General features: G+C 37.8%; 1 protein-coding gene across 2 annotated transcripts in view; it reads left to right on the top strand.

Moving 5' to 3' along the window:
- PREX2 (phosphatidylinositol-3,4,5-trisphosphate dependent Rac exchange factor 2) overlaps positions 1 to 15,818 on the top strand; it is a 220,664-nt gene extending 204,846 nt beyond the window's left edge. For both annotated transcript variants that reach the window (XM_079796248.1, XM_079796249.1), the window contains 3 exons: positions 6,485 to 6,587; positions 10,674 to 10,741; positions 15,312 to 15,818. In XM_079796248.1, coding sequence (XP_079652374.1) covers positions 6,485 to 6,587; positions 10,674 to 10,741; positions 15,312 to 15,357 — 217 coding nt within the window. In that variant the 3' untranslated portion in view covers positions 15,358 to 15,818. The remainder of the gene's footprint in view (positions 1 to 6,484; positions 6,588 to 10,673; positions 10,742 to 15,311) is intronic.
- Positions 15,819 to 22,120: the final 6,302 nt, after the last annotated feature.

Raw genomic sequence — 22,120 nt, forward strand, 5'->3', positions numbered from 1 at the left:
ATCTCCCTTCTTCTTTTTTTAAAATCAATTTAAAAAACATATCTAAAGTATAAATGCTGAGCCAAGATTGTGATTGTTGAATTATGGATGTGTGGAGTTAGAATTCTCTAAATGCAGCCATCTACGTGATACAATTTTGCATTAATGGAAAGAGACCTAGATTTTGAATCAGAAAATGGTTTTGAATCCTGTGACTTCCTCCCTGTGTGACCGTGATTACAACACCTGGTCCTTTAGAGACTTGTTGGTGAAATATGAATACTGATATTTTTTTTCTAAAAAAAAGGGGGGAAATAAAAACAAAGTATCCTTTGCCAAAGGTTGCATTTTTATTTTTAATTGCTTTTAAAAATATGTTTTCACTTCAACATCTACATAATGTTAATTTATTCAAAATTATTGTGGCTGCAGATTCAAAAATCTTCATTACGTTAGGTTTTCAGGTGATTTATTGAAGGTGATTTAGCTTATAACTAGAATCTGAATGCCCCTCCTCCACTAATAATAAGAAAATTTGGGATCCCCCTCAAGAGATAGCAATATAATCATTAGCTACCTAGCAAAACCTCAGAATTTCTGACCATGACCTTGCTGAGAATTAGCAAATAAATCCATTGTAGGAAAACAGAACTCAAAGCCACAAACCTTGCATTGTTCTCCTTTCCCATGTCGGGTTAAGTTACTGTGTCACCCTCTTGGCCCAAAAGGGGTGATGCATCTCCCCAAGTGTTCAATTTAACACATTTCAACTCTTGGGAGATTGGCTTCATTGTTCAGTACAATTTGAATCAACATTAAATGAGGCAGTAGATCCAGAGAGGTTTGAAAATGTAATTAGAGTACAACCGATGTTTTATCTGTTATCCTGGCAAATGACCAAATATGTAGACGGTCCTTAGGTTTCAAGAATCTTGTGTCTAATTTATTATAGAAATGTCATGTTTGATGTTTTTAAAAAGGATTTACATGTAATTTGATTTAAGATTTGAAGTCTTACAAAGTGAACTAAATAGAGTATGATAGATTCAACTTAATTAATGACTGAGCTACACAATTTTCCAATTAAGCCAACATAGGAAGCCAGGCTTTGTCTCTGCAGTGAGACTTGGTTGAGAAGGAGGTTTGGATATTGGTCATTTTCAACCCCTCGCATCTAGGAGTAGAAATGGCAAATAAGAGACCAGTTCACATGCTTTTCCTGACCTTTAGCTCCGTGGTTTGACATCCTATATAATAAAAGGCTAATATGCAAATTGTCCCCTCGGGAGTTCGACTGCTTTCTATGACGTGTGCTGACCACCTGTGGGCGGCGCAGAATGAAGGAAGGCCCTGGCCAGCAGCCAGAAGGCCCCAATCAGCCCTGATCACCGGTCTGGCCTAGGGACCCTACCCGTGCACAAATTTTGTGCACCGGGCCTCTAGTATAAAATAAAATTGATAGCTACTATCTAGGATCAGTTGGAACAGACATCTGAAAGAAAAATGCCTAATTATGTCAGGTAAAACTCTAGTTCAGCCAAACCCCAGTTTATAAAAGAATATTGGTAGAAGTTTGTCATTTACTCCATGTAATTATCATAATCCTGTAACATCAGAATCTTATAAAAGAATTTACCACAGGGTTACTTTAATGAATTTCTCTTTAAAATAAAAAAGTAGAAAGCTTTTAAAAATAGTTAAAATAGCCTTGGCTGGGTGGCTCAATTTATTGAAGTGTTGACTGGCAGGGCACGTACGCAGGTTGTGGGTTTGATTCCTGGTTGGAGTGAGTCTGGGAGGCAACCGATTGATGCTTCTCTTTCAAGTTGATGTTTCTCTCTCTCTCTCCCTTTCTCTCTAAAAATCAATCAAAACATATCCTTGCCCAGTCGTTGTGGCTCAGTAATTGAGCATTGACCCATGAACCAGGAGGTTGAAGTTCGATTCCTGGTCAAGGCATATGCCCAGGTTTCAGGCTCAATTTCCAGTAGGGGTCATATAGGAGGCAGCTGATCAATGATTTTCTCTCATCATTGATGTTTCTATCTCTCTCTTCTTCTCCCTTCCTCTCTCTGAAATCAATAAAATATATATTTAAAATAAACACATATCCTTGGGTAAGGATTAAAAAATAATAATTAATTAAAATACAAAGGGATTTGAGAAACTGGGATTTCTGAAACCTAATGTTCCTCAGATTTTCCAAATAATGTGTTGCCCACATGAGTTCATATAGGCACACATACCGTATGAGTCAGTAGCAAGGAGCAATGGAGATGACATTAGTCGGCTTCTGGCTCAGTGCATTTCTAACCTTGTTTCTCCTCCTCCACACACATATAAACAGTCCTGGATGCCCCAGGGTATGAACATATTGCATTACAACCTCGAGTCCTGCACCTCCTTTTCAACATTGGGTGAATTTGTAGAGTGGGCAGTAGGAATACTCTGGAATCCATTCCTGCATCAGGATTCTTTAATAACCTAACTATAAATGGAAGTGACTAGGAATCTTATACATAGGTCCCAGTAACCTAACCTAAATGCACCCCTAATTTACTTCATTTAGTTTAGTTCCAGAAATAACCATGGCCATTTGAACACTACAGAACATGATGGAGGGAAGTCGGGATATAAAAAGGCAGCCGTAGTAACCATTTGCAATGAAAACATTTTGCTTTTGTGAGTTTTTTTAAAATTAATTTATTTTATTTATTTTAATTTATCTTTATTATTGAAAGTATTACAGCTTTTGCGAGTTTTTAAAAGTGTGACTATAAAAACAGGTTTCTAGGCATCCATACAGGTAAGGGACCCTGAAATTCAACCTTATTTATTTATTTTTTCTTTATTGATTAAGGTATTACAAATGTGTCCTTATCCCCCCATTGTCCCCCATTCCCCCAGTCCTGCCCTCACCCTCACCCCCAGTTGTCTGTGTCCATTGGTTAGGCTTATATGCATGCATACAAGTCCTTTGGTTGATCTTTCCCCCTTTCCTCCTCCCTCCCCTACCTTCCCTCTGAGGTTTGAGCATCTGATCGATGCTTCTCTATCTCTAGATCTGTTTTTGTTCATCGGTTTATGTTATTCATTATAATCCATAAATGAGTGAGATCATGTGATAGTTATCTTTCTCTGACTGACTTATTTCACTTAGCATAATGCTCTCCAGCTCCATCTATGCTGTTGCAAATGGTAGGAGTTCCATCCTTTTTATAGCAGCGTAGTATTCCATTGTGTAGATGTACCATAGTTTTCTAATCCACTCATCTGCTGATGGGCACTTAGGCTGTTTCCAAATCTTAGCTATGGTAAATTGTGCTGCTATGAACATAGGGGTGCATGTGTCCTTTCTGATTGGTGTTTCTAGTTTCTTGGGATATATTCCTAGAAGTGGGATCCCTGGGTCAAATGGGAGTTCCATTTTCAGTTTTTTGAGGAAACTCCATACTGTTCTCCACAGTGGCTGCACCAGTCTGCATTCCCACCAGCAGTGCATGAGGGTTCCTTTTTCTCTGCATCCTTGCATGGTAAATCCACTTCTGACAGCACCTAATGTCACTTGTAGGTTCAAAGCAGACACTGAAAAATAATTGTTGGATGGATGGATGGAAAGGAACTTCTTAGTGACACTTCCACAGTCAAATTAAATTGGACCAATTAGCTGCAAGTCACATTTATCATATTGACTTGGGATCTATCATTAATACAAAATATGTCAAGATTTATTCATTATAAGCACAGATATATTGACCTTCTGTTTCTTCTTTGGAATTTCTATGGGAAATGCACAATTTCTGCAAAATTTTGCAGCCTTGTCTATTTCACTTCCTCAGGAGTATGCCCTAAGCAGAGCCACTACTTGAAATGTCTTATTACTAAAATTAATAAACAACTGTCTTCAATGTCTAGTTATATTTGCCTTTTTACAAAGGACAATTTCAACTCTGTGACCTTTTGTTTTGGTGATTCCAAAGAAAACAGTTGTCTAAAAACTTTATGTGGCATTGCATCTGAAACAAGCTGAAAAATTGAAGGTCTGTATTTTCCACGGTGGAGTAAAAAATATATAGATTTATTTAAATTTTAATGTGCTGTCTAATGTTACAACAGAGACCGTGCTAGAAAGGAAACTGGTGGGTCAGACAAGAAATCTAGCACTGAATGGGACTTGCTTAGGATCCTGGCCTTCGGGCTGCTCCCTTCACTCTCGTGCCCAGGGTTAGCAGATCACTGTCCCTGGGAATAGCTACAAAATCAACTGTTCTCTCCTAAAACCTGACTCTGCGTATACATTTATACACCACTGGAAAACCATGCACCACTCTTCGCGACCTGGGATTTTTCAGACAATGCCAGGATCAAAATGCGTCTTGCTAATGCTGAGCTTTTCCTTTGGACATTCAGATTGAGATAGTTGAGAGAAGATAAAAAGTTATGAGGCAAATAACGGCATATTCACAGTGAAGTTGTGAAGTTGTGGACTTGTGGCTAGGCTTTCTTTCATAAGCTCAGTTTAGGAAATGGACTTGTGATGCTGTGAGGGAAACTCTGAGCCTTCATGGAGACATCAACCTTTTGCATTATCTCCCACATTGACCTGGTTGTCTGTTTTAAAATGTCTTACTTTTAAACAGTGGCAAATTAAGCTTGGGGCCTAATTGGAATATGTGGTTAATATGAAGAGCAAGGATAGATGAAGCCATCTTTTTTGGATATGCTGGTGAAAGAAATTTCATACAGATATTTCAGTGTGATTAGAAAAAGATACCAATTTTTTTTTTTTAACTTCATTCAGCTGGTGTAATGGGCATTATTGATTAAAATGTTAGGATCAGTAAGGACTTAAAATTGAAGTAGAGGAGACCTGAAGAAGGAGAATAAGGTTATGGTCTGTCTGGTAACCTAACAAATGCTTTGTAAACAATTGGTTTTTACACATGAACTGTCAGTGATACCTTTTGACTTTCATTGGCATATACTGTCCTACAGCAGGCAGGTGCATTATCAGATTCATACACTAAATCTTTGTAAACCTTGTGCACTACTGGAAGCTAGACATAAAACTTTAGCCTCTGAACATGGGTTATTAGTGCTTTCTGAAGAATTCTCTGTAATGTTAACGTGGAAGCTGCTTTTCAAGTCATTTAACAGCCAGTGGAACACAACATGTTTCTCCTTAGAACGCAATTATGTCTAATAACACAGTGGCACTTTGTCAGGTTCTTTCTAAATTTACAGCAGTGATATTTTAAATACTGTCTTCTCTTTTCCTTAATCATCAGTATCAAAAGCCACCACACATCCTAGACTGCTATAGTTCAGCCTCATAACCAGGGATAAATGGGTTAGATATTTCTCACACACACACAAAAAGCAATTGTATTATTGAACTTACTTTCATTTGTAGGGAAAAACTAGACCGATCTAGAAAGATACATGTGTAAAAATCAAACCACACGGGGGTAAATGCAGACATGGAGAAAATACGATAAAAATACTAGTAAATTGAAAAGTGACGTAAAACATATCCACTAAAATTTTAGGAAAAACATCTGAAAGTAATGAGCATTTTTATTAAATGTGTACAGAAATTACCCCTGAAAAAAAAATTCAGAAACCAGCTCCTGAGAACATTAACAAATACTTAAATATAGGCTCTAAGAACCACTAGAGAGAAAAATATGAAAGACCATAAAGGGAAGGAAAAAGAAGAAGGCTCACCAGTCATTGAATTCAGGGACTGAATTGTGAATTTTCTTGGGGCTACTCTGGGTACTGCATTGTTGTATAATTAATTAAAGTTTCCTTTGGAAAATTTTACAGTCTTTAAATTAAGTCCAAGAAATATACTTTTTAAAAATCAATTCTGATCTTAGTGACTATTAATTTCACTGTTTATTTTCTGCTATATTAGGCATAAAACAATATAAATCTATTATCAATATGAGTGGAAATATTAGGAAGTCATTTTTTAATTGCATAAAATATCAGTAAAGAATAATATCTGGTAATAAAACTTATTATAATTTTGGTTATTTAATTTCCTGTGTACAAACTTTCCAATAAACATAGTTCATTATGGATTTGTTTGAAATTTAAACACTTAATTTTGGACCCCAACAGGGTAGCTCTATAATCTCTTTAGAAAAGGTATTTTGTAGAAAAATCAATGGTTCATTGTCTCGTTGCTTTGATTTTGCCTGGTGCCTTTTGATTTTGAAATTAGTGTAGGGGAGGAAAATTAAAATTTCTCCTGTTCTTCTGAGTTCTTAGCTGAGACCCCTGTAATAAAGGACAGATTAACAAGAGAAAAATAAACAAATTTATTAACATGTATACATCATGAATACATGGGAGATACCCAAGGGAAAATGAGTAACGCTCCACGATGGTATATTTGGGGGTGGTGTATTCTGCTACCTTCGTTAGTAACCCCAAGCGTCTTGACGTGCTTACCACGAACTGGTGGGATTTGACTCGCCCTTGCCTTTGCTCACAGGTGCACCCTGAGCGTGACAGTGGAGCAGGCCACCATCCTGGCCAGAAGCCACGGACTGCCTCCTCGCTACATTATGCAGGCTACAGATGTAATGCGGAAGCAGGTGAGTCTCACACACTGTAGGGAGTTGAGTTATAAGACCTGGATTTGAAGGTTCCTTTGTTCGCTCATCAGATGTCTGACAAGTGCCTGGATGTGACGGGCAGTTTTCCAGGCTCAGAGAGTAAGTTGGAAACAAGAAACACTCCCAGGGAAGAAGACAGCACGGATGTCCACATGAAGGTTCTTCAGGAAACTTAGAGAACCTGGAAAAAGGGTGTCTAAGAGGTCACCTGAGGAGGAAAGGGAGTTGGCCAGGCAAAATGAGCCAGGGTGGCTTGGGGCCTATGTAAAGGAGGAGATACGCGTCACTTCCTGGGAATTGCAGGGAATAAACTGGGGAAGGGGTTGGGGGAGAGGAAAGAACTGAGGGCCCTGCGCACTTCTGGAGATCTCACAGGGCCTCACGGGCCAGATAAGCACAGACCTTGGTTTTTCATTTAGAGGATGAAGCCCGCCATTGGACTGCCTGTAGGACTCTGAAGTATGTGTGGGTAAGAATGTCCTAGCTTATAAAGGGGATGAACATTCTATAATCCAAGAGCATTTGGAGTGGTCAATTAGTTTTTAACCCTTAAAATTCTTTGAAAAGATAGAAGCAAAACTGCACTAATATCCAATTTAGTGATTATTAGGAAAATGTGCTTACTCTAGTAGAAAAGACATAATGAGTAGAAGGACAAAAGAAGTTGAGAAACATAAAACTAAATTTTATTTATTGATTTTTAGAGAGGGAGAATGGGAGAGGAGAGGAGAGGGAGGGAGGGAGGGAGGGAGGGAGGGAGGGAGAGAGAGAGAGAGAGAGAGAGAGAGAGAGAGAGAGAGAGAGAGAGATCCACTTGTTGTTCCATGGGTTGATTTTTGTATATGCCTTGCCCTGACCAGGGATCAAACCCGAAATCTTGGAGCATCAGGACAACATTCTAGCCAACTAAGTTACCTAGCCAGGATGAAAGACAATTTTATATCTTATTCTGCCACCTTCTCTTAGGGCTACCACAGAAAATTGGTTTAACCAATCTCTCTACCTGCTGACTTGGTTTGAGTTGTCCAGTGATGGTGAGGGACTTCATTTTTAAGATATGCTTTTGTAATTATGAACTTTGTTTACTAAAAAGTGGATAATCTTAATCATAAATCCCTATGGGTTTGCACCAAAAAAGAAACCCGAAACAACAACACAAAAACCCAGAAGCAGTGATAGTGAGGCCAGCGCTGGCCTGTGGACTGCACTGCAGACATGAGGTGCAGCGGGCACATACCCTGGACCTTCAGGTTGTGAACCCCAGACCTGAAGATTGAACACCCAGGTCTCACAGGGTCCAGGAGGGATTTGTTGCAAGGAGGTTCGATCCATGAGAAGCACGTGGCATACTGTGGTTCAGCTGGAAAAGGGCAAATATAGATGCAAAGGTGGCAGGTTTAGGAAGAACTTCTTGGGGTTCAGTTTTTAAAAGTAGGTTAAGGCGAAAGTGCGATTAGTCAGATCTGGATTGGGATGTGTGCTCTGAAACATACAGAAAGAGACAAATCTTCTGTTTCACTCTGTTGCTACTAGATTCAGTTTGCAACCAGACTTGTAGGAGCCATTTCAAAATTGTGGTTTATCGGAGACTATATTAACCTCTTTTATAATAATCTTTTTATAATAGTAAGGGGGTAATTATGAGTTGGCTACATATACGTTGTAAGTATATATACTTAAACACTCAAAACCTTTAACTTCTTATAACTGAAAATGAGGATAGAGAAAATGAAAAAAGTGAAACAATATTATGTAGGCCTTACTGACTTGTTTAACTGGTACAAGCTTCTTTAAAACATAATATACATACATTTGCATTAATACCTGTTGCTATATATTTATAAAATGTAATTTTAAAAGACTAACATGTTACAAAGTCCCTGGTCGATTTCTAATTTGCACTATTTTTTAGTATTTATCATTTCGTCTTCCTTCTAATTATTGAATAAATACATTTAGATCCCTACCCCTTCCTTTGTTGCTTGTCTGCTCTAAGCTTTTGTGACATCTCTAAGTGGTTCTGAGAGACAAAGATGGAGTTCTACCTTCTCGGTGAAAGATTATGGAGCCCAGGCCTTCTCTTTAGAGAAACTGGAGTAGACTTTTGCAATATTCCTCCTGCTGCTAATCCTCTGACCAGTGTTCAGCAGCTTCAGGCAATGGGATTAATGGTTGGGACCAGTCTGCAAGCCAGCACTTAACAGTGTGGGATCTGAGCAGTTAGGACATATCTGTAATGAAAGATGTTTCTTTTGCCTTTCAACCTCTTAGACTCCGTTTTTCAGAAGACTGAATGATTAGAATATTTGCCAAATTAGTGATTTATCATTTCTAAGATATTTAGCTTCTTCTTTTTTTTTTTTAGGAAGAAGCTTTTCAGCATTATTTATTATTCTTATTTCTAATTGCAGTACAGTTTTCACGTACAGGTTTTGTATATGTGCTTTCCGTAGAGTTGTTTGAATTAACTGCTTGAGTTAGTAGGAGAAGTAAAAGATAGAAGGAAGGGTACTGTGCTCCTTACAATTTTTTTGTAATAATTATAATAATCTTCGGCAGCACTTACACATAACCATCTGATCTGATTAATAAAATAATTGAGGTTGACACTCCCATTTACATTAGGAACTTAAAGTTTTCTGTCCAATAAATTATACATTTTAAATACTCTTTGATGGAAGCCAACCATTCTTTTTTGACCATTTTAACAAATACTGGGATTGCAAAGAATTCTGGCTCCTTAGCTACAGTATCAGAGCATTAGACTGGGCACCAGGACCAAGGACCAGGGAAGATGCACTTCTTGCCTAATACCATGGTGGACACCTGTGTAGGCAGATCACCGTGATACAGGCACCAACAGGCAAGTACTCTCAGGCGTGTACAACCCAGTGGCTCAGGACATAAGTCAGAAAACTAATAAAAATTATGCGAATTCTCTATTTTGCTTTTACAAATTCTAAGTCTAAAATTACTTTAAAATAAAAAAGTGATTTTTTTTTAAACTGCTTAATAGCAATTCCTAAATCCCTTCCCATCTCTCCCATCCCCACCCCCATCCCTTACCCCTTTTGCTTTCCTTTACTTCAGGGGTGGGGAACCTTTTTTCTGCAAGGGCCGTTTGCATATTTATAACTGGCAGGCCATACAGAATTATCAACTTAAAATTAGCCTACTATATTTGGGCAAACAATTAACTCCTAACGCCTTGGCAGGGCCAGACCAAATGATTTTGCAAGCCTTATATAGCTCGTGGGCCAGAGGTTGCCCATCCCTGCTTGGTCCACTTGGGAGAAATTTTCTTTTTCTTTTCTTTCTTCTTTCCTTTCTTCCTTTCCCATAGGTTAGAATTTGGTAGCAGGAGAGAGGGTTTCAGAGTTGTTGTTTTTTTTAAACTACTCTCCTTTATCTGTTCTCAGCCCCACACCCTGGTGTTTTGTTCTATGTAATAACTAATTCCCATTAGGAACTGAACAATGATTATAGCTTCATTCATGAACTTGACAGATTGTAAAGACTTTTTCATTGCTCAAAGTACATTGTCGTTGTGCTATAAATGGTGAGGCAGAATTCTTACATTTCAGAGATCCACATGCAAATTGCTTTAGAACTATTTAAGAAATTATTTTCTTGATAAACACTATGAAGTTTAAAATAGCTAATTATTTAGCTAATACACACGAGTGTAATATAACTGTGATTTTTGTTCCACGAAAGTGAAGACACAGCAGATATTTATAACCTGCTCATTTCCTATTGTCTTATGCGTTGCTTGCTTTTAGGAATAAAGATGAGATGGTGAACAGGAAGCTGTTATTTCAACTAATTTCAAATAATTTAGAGGGCTATTGGAGCAATCCTTTGAAGCAATATATCAGCATGTTTTAATTCTTAAAAGCATTACTTTTGAAAATGCTCAGGTGAAAATGTCTCTCTTCCTTCTCATCCACTTTCCCTTGATGTTAAGTACATGGTTGGAATAAATACTCTACACTCAAGTGTTAATGCTATGTTGATTACTAATGCGATGCAGAGCCGAGAGTGATTTTCTTTACTTTTTTTCAGGGAGCAAGAGTTCAGAACACAGCAAAGAATTTAGGAGTCAGAGACCGGACCCCACAGTCTGCTCCCAGGTAAGTGACTCCCCATGTCTGCTCTGTTCCACCCTCTCCCAGGCAGCGTCACTCACAGCTACTGCAACTGCTCGAGGCTATGCCCAGTGTAGACCTGATTATAGTCATAGAAATTGGCCTTGTAGACATTTTGTGGCTATGTGATTAGGCATAATTTCCCTCAGGATGAAATGGAATTCTAGCTGAAGAAAATTTAGAGGTAGCAAGTAGAAGTCTTGACATCATTTAAATTTTGCAAGTTTCATCATGAATTCAATCACAAAAGTCCACACAATTCTTATGAAAATGTATATGCCAACTGTGCCAAACTATGAAAATGCTATTTTCATTTATGACTGGCCATGCTGTTTGTTCCCTCTGGCGTGATTGCCTTTGCCATCTGTGTCTGTATGAAACACTCCTATTTAACCACAAAACCCAACTTAGATATCATTTCCCCTTGAAGTCTTGCTTGAGTTTCCTTCCTCTTTATGCTCCATTAGCATCTTGTATATTGATTGCTGATAGCCCTGATTGTGTTACAATATACTGCTACATGTCTCTTCACCCAACCTGAATAATGAATTATTTGGGGGCAGGGAATATGTTGTTTTGATTTTGTTCATTGCTTATCATTGCTTACCTATGAATATCTGAGCTGATTTCAAGAATGTATGAAAGAATAAATGAATGAATGAGCTTTTTGTTTGTTATCAGACCAAATATTCACAGTTTACATGTCATCACAAGAGAAGACTTTAATTCACCCTTACGATAAATGAAGATGGGAACAGCCATCAAAGAAATGTTGTTGATTTGACTTCCCTGTAGGCAGTCATCTGTCTTGAAGGAGGGCAAAATTAAGTAATTTCTTTTACATTTGATTGTGTCTGTACTTTTGCATTTTAACAAAAAGAAGGCCCTTCTAAGCCTTGTTGCAGATGAGACACTCTTTGTTTCTGTGTACAAAGCAGTTACCAGAGTTAGAGTGAAAACTGCAGCATTTATGAAGTTAAATTTCGCTCTGAAATACTGTGTGGGCAGTGAAAGTACTTTCAAAAAACAAAACACATTTCCCCCTGAAAATGGATGAAGTACTACTCATGTTCTAATTGCATTTATTTTTAGTGCTGACTCCTAATCCTGTCTGAGCTTCAAGTCTTGTTAGTGTTGTCTTCCATATTTGATTAGATTATAATCTAAGGCTTTTCTTTTGCCCAAGAACCATTTCACGTAGGAATTACCTCTCTAGCACCTGGAGCTGACAGGGTACATTTGGATAATGAGCCCAGTGCAGTGTTAAAATTACAATAAGAAAACAAGATAACAGCTCAGCAAGGTCCTCTCAGCTAGAGCTTATAAATGATAATAAACAGTGGGGTAGGATAAGACTTCCCCATCCTAATCAATAAACCGATAAGTAGCAGGCTGAATATAAGAAAAGAAACTGATGAACTCACTCTTTTCTTTATTGGGTTATGTTTTAAAACACTTGAAATGAAACACAATAAAATGTGCCAGCTATAAAACTGACATTTTTCACAAGGGAATAATGGCCTTGAGAGAGAGAGCTAGAGTACTTTTTACATTTTATTGTATTTATCCTTTCATTCACTTTACAAATGTTTACTGAGGACCTACGAAATGCAGAGTACTCTGCTATCTCCTATGCTGAAGGAAAATACGAGATAGAAATAGTTTCATCTCTCAAGGAGCTTTCGGCTAAAGAGCTGAGATGAGTAAAATGTAACTCATAAGGAAAGGTAGAAGATAAGAGAGTGCTAAGGTTCGAAGAGGGGCTGGGATTCCCTCCCAGCTGGGAACCAGTATTCCTTCCCCAAAGGCATCAAACTGAAGAACATTTGGCTCTTACAACCAGGCCATCCACAGGCAAATCTGGGGTAATATTTCTGCAAATATCTTTGTGGGGGTAACATTTGCTACCTCTGCCTAAGATAATATTTGGTTCTAATCTCCAACCCATCTCTTCATAGTTTTCCTAAAACCATTCACTTTCATCAGCTCCAACAGGAAAAGACAAAAGTGGAGCTGGGACCACACCTCTTTGTGCAGGGCCGCTTGGTGTGCATGAGTGGAATGAGAAAAGCAAGGTCCAAACAAAGACCTCCTATTACCTAACAATTTAGCTGCCAAAAAACAAATGCCTCGGTGCAGAGAAAAAGTCTAATTCTTACCTATTACATTTTACTTCCGAACTTCATCTGCTTTTCTAAATCCCGAAAGCCCCACAATTTCCATTACAAATGTGTCTGAACTCAAATAACCCTGAATCGCTTCCAAAAAGCCTCGTAGAAGCTGAATCTGCCCAGCTCTGCAGTACCCAGAGCTATTATTTCATTAGGTGATCACAGGCAGTAAGTAGCCTTTTCGCCAGATTGCAAGGCAGACGTTTCAAAGACTTGCCTACCCCGTGGCATTAGTTACATTCTGTGTGAACATGCAGTTCAAAGAAATGGAATGTGATGGCTCAGCCGAGGAAGGACATCCTCTACCCAACTTACTGTGTCTGTTCTGCGTGGCTACGGCCACTGTGCCTTCTCACTCCCCAGGCAGCACTGTTGGGAAATGAGGATAGGCATTCACGAGGGGAAGAACTTCCCAATTATTCTGCTATTCCAGCCCCGGGCATGCAATTTGAAGCAATACCATATCCTTTAGCTGGAAAAAAGCTGCTTAGAAGTCTATCAGGTCATTTTAATGTATTATTTTCCCCGGGAAGGGTGAAATAAGCTTTCTGATATCAGATGTCCTTATTTCAGTATTTATTTTCTTCTATGGAGGTGACACGTGGAACAGTAACCACCTTCCAGACCTGAAATACGTTTTACAAACCTCCAAGGCAATAACTTCTTGCATGTGTGTCCAGACTAGGAAAAGTTCATTTTGTTAACTAAGTTTCTAACTCAATATTAAATCGTTCTCATTCTTCCTCTTTGATTTAGAATTAGCATGGGATTAAGTATTAAAGGGAGAGGAAATTTTTAACTTGCTAAATTTACCAACACTCATTTAAGCTGGGTTCACTTTAATGTGTTTAAAGGGAGTGAATATGGCAGCTATCCCTGGGTTTGGAGTGCTTTTCAAAGGAAGCAAAGCAGAAATCTGCACTTATGTTTTAGACCATGAAACTAAGGAGAACCAGCGTGGCCAAGGGCACTGTTGAGGACCACAGGTGGGGTCCAACATCCAGCCACCTTAGCCAGCTGATGTTCTCTCAGACTATGCCTTACATCCTGGGTATGCCCTGTGGTCACTATTGCAACCATGTTCCTCTTTCCTTTGTTGTGGAGTTAGGGTTCCACCACTCAGGGGAATGTGGAGCACTAGAATGTGTCTAGTCCTAGGTCAGTCCCCTGAACTTGGCCTTGAGGCTGTATGGTCACAAACAACTAGACCTGGGATGAAAAGCGGGAGCGTCTCCCCATCTCCCGGCATCTGCATCAGTTCAGATGGTTTCCTAGACCCACGTGAATCTCCACCTGATTCTGTTGACAGGTCAGGGGAAGGATGGGCAAAGCGGGGCCTATATTTCTTCGGAAACACCAGCTAGTTGTACCTTCGATATTCAGGACTCAGGACTCTGCCACAGCAGCCATTCCATATCGAACTGCCTGTACCACCAGATGGTACCAAATGAAGCCAATTTCTAAAACTGGTCAGAAAATCAGGAGACCCCTAAGGGGTAGATGTAATCTTGGTACAAGACAATCATGAGAGACATGATGATGATTATCATAATAATATCATCTTGTGGAATTTAGAGAATCAATTTTGCTACCAGGGAGAAGAACAGCGGGCATAGGAGCAAAGCAGCTGGCGTGAACAAGACAGCATTGCCCAACCAGTCGTCATATTTTTTTTAATATATTTTATTTTATTTTTCACAGAGAAGAAGGGAGAGGGGAGAGAGTGTTAGAAACATCGATGAGAGAGAAACATCCATCAGCTGCCTCCTGCACACCCCCTACTGGGGATGTGCCTGCAACCAAGGTACGTGCCCTTGACCGGAATTGAACCTGGGACCCTTGAGTCTGCAGGCCGACGCTATATCCACTGAGCCAAACCGGTTAGGGCACATCATATTTGTGTGTACAGAGACACTGGTGTTTTCTAGAGAATAGAACAGCCCTGGTCAGTTTGGTAAGTGGTTAGAGCATTGGCCCTGGGACCAAAGGGTATTGGGTTTGATTCCCAGTGAAGAGCACATACCTGGGTTGCAGGTTTCCCAGCCCCCATGGGGGTGCGTGCGTATAAAAGGCAACCAATCGATGTATCTCTCACATCAATATTTCTCTCTCTCTCTCTCTCTCTCTCTCTCTCTCTCTCTCAATCAATGGGAAAAATATCCTCTGGTGAGGATAAATAAAAAATTAAAAAATAGAACCAAAATTTGGGAGTTTGCTAATTCATATGTGATTTTTAGTGAAAGAGGCAATATGGCCATGCCTCCCAAACCAGGAAATTATTGTTAGTGTATTTATTATACTAATGTGTTTGTTATACTAATAACAACACCTCCAGTCATGTCACTGGGTCAGGCCACGGTCACACTTTCTCATGCCTCTTCTAGGCTGTACAAGCTGTGCGAGCCGCCTCCCCCCGTTGGAGAAGAATGAAGAGAACCTTGGGAACCTGGCGAGCAGAGCTTCTGAGCCCTGGACTAGACAAAGGACCGCCTGGCGAAACACTCTGCACTCAAAGAAAAGTGAATTTTTTCTCTTAATCTTTCACCATGGTGTCAATAACTAATGTTCAGCTCCTCCTGTGCTGGAAATGGATAGCCCTTCATTCAGACAATTCAGCTTCACAAACCGATCTCTCTATGTATTGACAGGAACTATTCGTTTTTAGGGTAAAATTCATCCCTGGATATTACAGAAAAAAATATCAGAGGACAAAATGAACCATCGTGCCCACTCTCCCATTTATTAAAATTATTTCATTGTGTTTAGTTTTATCTTCTCCAAATGGGAAGACGTAATAATGGATCTCTGAAGACACATGCCCACATTTCCTCAACTGTGCAGAAATGTTACAGAAAACAGAGACTGGCGTCCTAGTCCTCAGTCCCTCTGCTTCACAGAAAATAGTTCCTGAATGAAAGGTGAAGAGCATGCTTTCCTCTTTCAAAGGGTGTTTTGTCCGGAGAGAAGAGACCGATTGAGGCCTCCATCAAGACCTTCTTCCAGCTGCTTCCTGGTGTCCTTCATGCTCCTGGACAGTTCCAGAGGCCAGAGCTGGACATGATGATCATTATTATGGGTCTCTGAAGTGGGCGTGGCTTTCTTGGGCCACGTGTACTGGTGCTGTCAGACATGGCCAGGGGGTGGGAAGAGGCAGAGATTGGGGAGGTGGAAAGAAGACGAGGCTAAAGGAGGGGAAAATAAGTCTATTTAAAAACTCAACCTTTAACTTAGATACTTAAAATTCTTAATTTTATTAAGGCTTTCATATAAGACATCAAACTCTAAAGAGAATACACCCTACCCAGCATTTTTTATCAAGGTATATGTATAAGATATGAAACTAAAGCTTTATTTGGTGAACTTTAAAAGGACTATTAGAGACCTTGATAATCTATGGAAGCACAAAACGTATTCGGTGCATAATTTTTATCATTTCTACCTTGATAAAATAATGTTGTTAGCATAGTGAATACAGTAATGTTGAGTTTAAATTCATAACTTTCAAAATAATTAAAATGCCCTTATTGTGATTGTTATAATTTTATGAATTTGGACTAATTTAGTATGAAAAATGCTTTCAAAACTAAAGTATATACAAACCATTACTACACTTTAATTTATAAACTTTGTTTATGGTTTTTAAGCTATCATTAACGACCTTCATCACTAGCAGTTGTGTATTAAATAACAAAAATACCATGTTTACATATGTATGAGCTATTTATATACTGGTTAAAGTAATATTGTTATTTGGCAAAGGATCTCTTAAGATTTTGGCAATAAGTCCATATTTGTAATGAAAAATAAAGAAACCAACATCAGAGTTTTCAAAGAAAAACATTGAACATTTTGAATGTAATAAAGAGATGAGTATAACATAAATATTTATATTAAGTACATTCTTAGCTTTTAACATTCTCAATACTATCAGCAAGTGATCCTAAAGGTTCATGATATCAGCAAATTGTGACTTTCCACATACTGAAAATTTGAGTAAGTTCTATGTAGAGCTAATAAGTGAGCAAAACTGACTAACTAGCAGGTACTGTTCATACTGTCATTGGTGTCTTCTAATCACTGTCCTGGCAGCAGTAATCTCTTAGAGGGATGAAAGGTCCTTAAACAGTTTGGTCACACTTTGATATGTTTCATGGGGGAATTACCTGCTCTTGTGGTATGTATAAGTTAGCATGTTTTTAAGGACTTACATTCTTTGTGATATAATCCTTTTACTATTACTTTAAGGGTTAAACATAGTGTAAGGATACCATTTACTTTAATAAGTGCTTGGCATTTACTAAATGCTCCAAAGTTAATAATGGTGTATGTTACCATCAGCCTTTTTCATTTTTTATTGTAATAAAAATTATAGATAACAGTTAAATAATTACTATGTGCCAAGCAATACGTACAAGTGCTTTACCCGTTCTTTTTGTTATTGCTTCACTAATCTTCATAATGACAATTCCAGGTGGCATTCTTTTCATAACCCCCTTTTTACAGTTCAGGAACTGAAACAGAGAATGGTCCAGTGACTGGCCCAAGACTACATGACTGACAAGTGGTAGAACCAGGATTTTGAACCCAGGAAGTTTGCCTTTTCTTTTTTTACATTGATTTCAGAGGAGGGAGGGGAAGAGAGAGATAGAAACATCAATAATGAGAGAGAATCATTGATCGGCTGCCTCCTGCACACCCCACTGCACACTGAGGATGGAGCCCACAACTCAGGCATGTGCCCTGACCGGAATTGAACCATGACCTCCTGGTTCATAGGTTGGCACTCAACCACTGAAACACGCCAGCGAGGCAAGTTTGCCTTCTTAATACATTATGGTTACCAGCAGAACTGTTGTAAATGTTACCAATTATTTCTTAGTAAAGTAGGAGTTATGTGGATTGTGTGGCCATTAAATTATACATCTTATATTGAGAAAAAAATGAATGGAAATAAGTAAAATGCCTTTAATATATGAAAATCGTAGGATTTCCAGGACATTTTACCTTTCTAAATACATATTTTGAAGTAATCCAATGCTGTTGCAATCTGAAAAAAAATTCCTCAAATTAAAGATAACAGTTTTAGCTATATTTTGAATCTGGAATAGTACATCATATAATATCTGACTGTGATTCCAAAGCAGTGGTAACAGTAAAAAATGTCTATTTAATGAGTGAATAAAAACAATTTTTCAATACCATGATGCACTTCTGTGTGACATTGGACATTTCACTGGCGTTGAGTTTTTAGAACAGGTTTACCTAAATGCTCACACACTCCTGTACAACCTGAGTACCTTTAAACATTGCTAAAGTCTGCCAACAGTTCTTCCAAGTTCTGAGTTTGGACATCTGCCTTTCTCCACCTAAAAGGGAAGGGCATGCATAGAAAATGTGGTTCTTAACTGGGGACTGGATTCCAAATTATGTGATAACAAGTAACTCCTAGTCATACACATTAAATATTTTATTATATCTTACAAAGATATCCTACAATTTCAGAATTATAAATATGAGCAATTTTAGGAAACTAAAATTTTACATATATTGCCCATTACTATTTAATAAGGAGGGAATAAGAAAGAAAGAAAAATTTTGTATTATTTTCCTTATATTGTATATCTAATGTTGACTTTAGAGTATAGCTTGATTTTATGAACCAATATCCCAATCTTAGAAGTCTCATACTATTTCCTGTCTCTTTAAATCACATTTTTCAAGTGGTTTCAATTCAGTGACCACTCTTTTTGTAGCCACGATGTTCAATTTAAAATTAATTTAAATTCGTATGATACTATAATATGTAGTTGGTCCTTGAACAACACAGATTTGAACTGCATTGGGTTCACTGACATGCAGATTTTTTTCAACAAATGCATACAATACTATAAATGTATTTTCTCTTGCTTGTGATTTTAATAACATTTTATTTTCTCTAGCTTACTTTATTATATAAATACAGTATATAATACATATAACATACAATGTGTGCATCAATCAGTTGTTTATGTTCTTGATAAGGCTTCTGGTCAAGAGTAGACTATTAGTTATGTTTGGGGGGGTTCCCAAGTTGTACAAGGATTTTTTACTATGGTCATTTTTTATATTTTCTACATTAGTGGTATTTACTAATATTGAAACTAACCTTCAGTGGGTGACTAAATTGTTTCTAAGCTTTTGGAAACTATGTTTCATTTTTAAAGACGTACTTTCAAGAGAATTATTGCACTAAATTATAGTTTAATTACTTTCTCAAAGCCAGTAGTCCTTATTTCATTAATATGTAACTATATTAACCAGTTTGCTGAATGAGTTTTCAGTTGTTCTGCTTAATTATAAAGGCCAAAGCTTTTGAAATAGATGATCTGAACTTCGGTTAAGAAAGCTATTCTGTACCCTATCAAGTGTTTGAAGTTTTCGTGATGAGCCTCAGAAAGTTTCACCCTGCATGAAGCCGAAGCGTTGGGGGAAAGGTACACGAGGAACTTGGGCCACGAATGGGTTCAGGCTGATTCCTTCAAAGTATAGTGGCCTCAATCTCCTTAGGCGCTGTAATGCCACAACTGTTGTTAGACTTTTGCTTTAGAAAATTTTAATGCTTCAAAACTACCTTTGCCGGTGATCTCAGCATTCAGATTGCCAAGTCGTGCATGCGTGGAAGACGGTTCAGTATGGCCTGTGCATCGTCTAGCCCAGTGGTCGGCAAACTCATTAGTCAACAGAGCCAAATATCAACAGTACAACGACTGAAATTTCTTTTGAGAGCCAAATTTTTTAAACTTAAACTTCTTCTAATGCCACTTCTTCAAAATAGACTCACCCAGGCCATGGTATTTTGTGGGAGAGCCACACTCAAGGGGCCAAAGAGCCGCATGTGGCTCGCGAGCCGCAGTTTGCCGACCACGGGTCTAGCCTTTGTTGCATAGGCACATGGCCTCCTTTACTCAGGATAGCTGCCTCACTCACTGAGAGACACCTGAAGTCTGCTAAGTCTACTAATATATAAATATACACATTGATATTTACTGCTTTTTGTTTTTCATGATAATACATTATAGAAATTAGATTATGATGTCTTGTTTTGTATGAAGATATGATATATGGAGTTGTTCAAAATATTAAATGTCCTGTAAACACCAGAGCTGCCTACATATACAGTAAGCACATCTGGTAGAGCATCGTTTTGAACACTGACATTAGTTTGCAACTCAATCTGGAATCTTTGCTTTCGAGAAGAAGTAGCTGATTAAGTCAAAGTGTTGAGTTTTTAAATGATATTTTTACTAGAAATAGAAAGCTTTGGGTAATTACATTTGGGTGAAAATAACTGAATAAATGCCATCCACTTGTGTATCCATTCAACAAATGTGTTTGAGTTCAACTGTGTACAAGGCACAGCCCGTGGGCCTCATTTATGTATTGGATGTGTTAATGACTGCCTATGTTTTTTACTTGAAATAACATTATTTGTAACGCAAACCTATTCTAATATCATGGAGGTATATATACTGTATTAAGTCAAGAACACTAAGTTGATAAAATGCTTTAGAAAACATACATTTTTAATTTGAATATCTAATGCCTCAAGCAAATTTATTAGAGTTTCAGATGAATATATATTTTTGTTACTGCCAAATAAATAAGTAGAACATAGCTTTTGCTTAAACATATTTTTATAAGTATTCATTTACACAGTTATCATTATCTTAATTAGTAAAATTGGTTCTATATATAGTAACTCTCTTGAATATATCCATATTTAATGCTATATAACATCCAAAATATAATGACAAATTTCATCTGAAGATGTTATTAAAGTAGTCTATACTTTCCTTTGTAAAATATACATGTAACATAGTTTCAATCACACAGTATTTTGTGTATGGTTAAAATGATCAAAGTGTATTATGTGTTTTATATCATTTATTTTGTTTGCATAAAAGACTAGAATAGTAACATTGTATCATAAATGTCAATAACAATAAAGTGTAATGTAGTATGATCATATCAACTTCTTTCCATTTTAATTTAACCAATTCCTCTGCTGTTCTCACCTGTTTAGGAGACAAAACTTCATGAAAAACAGATTTTTACCCTTTAAGAATTCACAGGCTTTATAGAAGAAAATTTATACACATATGAAACAAATCAACAAATATGAGCCAAGGTGAGTTGTAGAGACAGTAACTGCTAGGAAGTGTGTGTGTGTGTGTGGGGGGGGGGGGGGTGTGTGTGTCAGAAAACAAAGCTTAATAGTGACCATGCTTGGAAAAGCTTCATGGGAGATAAGAGACTTTTGCTGTTCATGGAATTAACTAGCCAATCTATCAAGATTTATTTAGTACCTATTATGTATAGGCCCTGTCCTACCTGCCGAGGGTGTTATCAATGCATATAATTCCCATACTCTGCACTTGAAGAACTTGGTATCTACAGATACTGAATGCAGTGCACAAACAAAAATGATAACTATCGACATAAACAATACACACTAATACAAAATGAGAAGTAAGGCGATGAGATATGTGTACCACAAAATTTCAGAGAATTTACATTTAACCCAACATCTTCTTATTGGGCATCTAGAAATTATCAGGTACTGAGCTAAGCTGGATATTTAGTAATTAGAAACACATATATGGCTATTGTCCATGTGGAGTTTACAGTCTAGATGGGGGGAAACTGACAAAGATGATGAGAGAAGATTGGGTCAGCTTTCAGGATTTGTAAGGTTAAACAACAGAAGAAGAGAATGGCAACCTTGCTGAGAAGAACAGCACGAATACACATGCTGAGAAACAAATGCAGCAGGTATTTTGGTGGAATGGTGTGTGGATCAGTCTGAATAGAGAATTAAGATTTGTGAGTGTGATTAGGAAGAGCTACTGATAGAAAAGAAGGTTGGGTCTGGATGGTGTAGGTCTCTGAATGCCAGGCTAGGAAGTCTGGGCATGGTATGCAGAAGCAAGTAGAAATATCTAGTTCATAACAATGATAAAGAATTATGAAATCCCAGGGAGATGGTTGAAAAATGTGTATGTTATTGATTGTGTAAGCCAACTCAGAAATGTCAAAAGAAATATCCATTGAAGGAAACAAAGATCTATAACTAGGTTTGACTTTTTGGAGATTGCAGGTATATGTTGAGATTGCAAATTTAATTACAGTAATAAGAACAAAATGGAACCAGCAC

Source organism: Cnephaeus nilssonii, assembly GCF_951640355.1.
Source record: "Cnephaeus nilssonii genome assembly, chromosome: 18".
NCBI lineage: Eukaryota > Metazoa > Chordata > Mammalia > Chiroptera > Vespertilionidae > Cnephaeus > Cnephaeus nilssonii.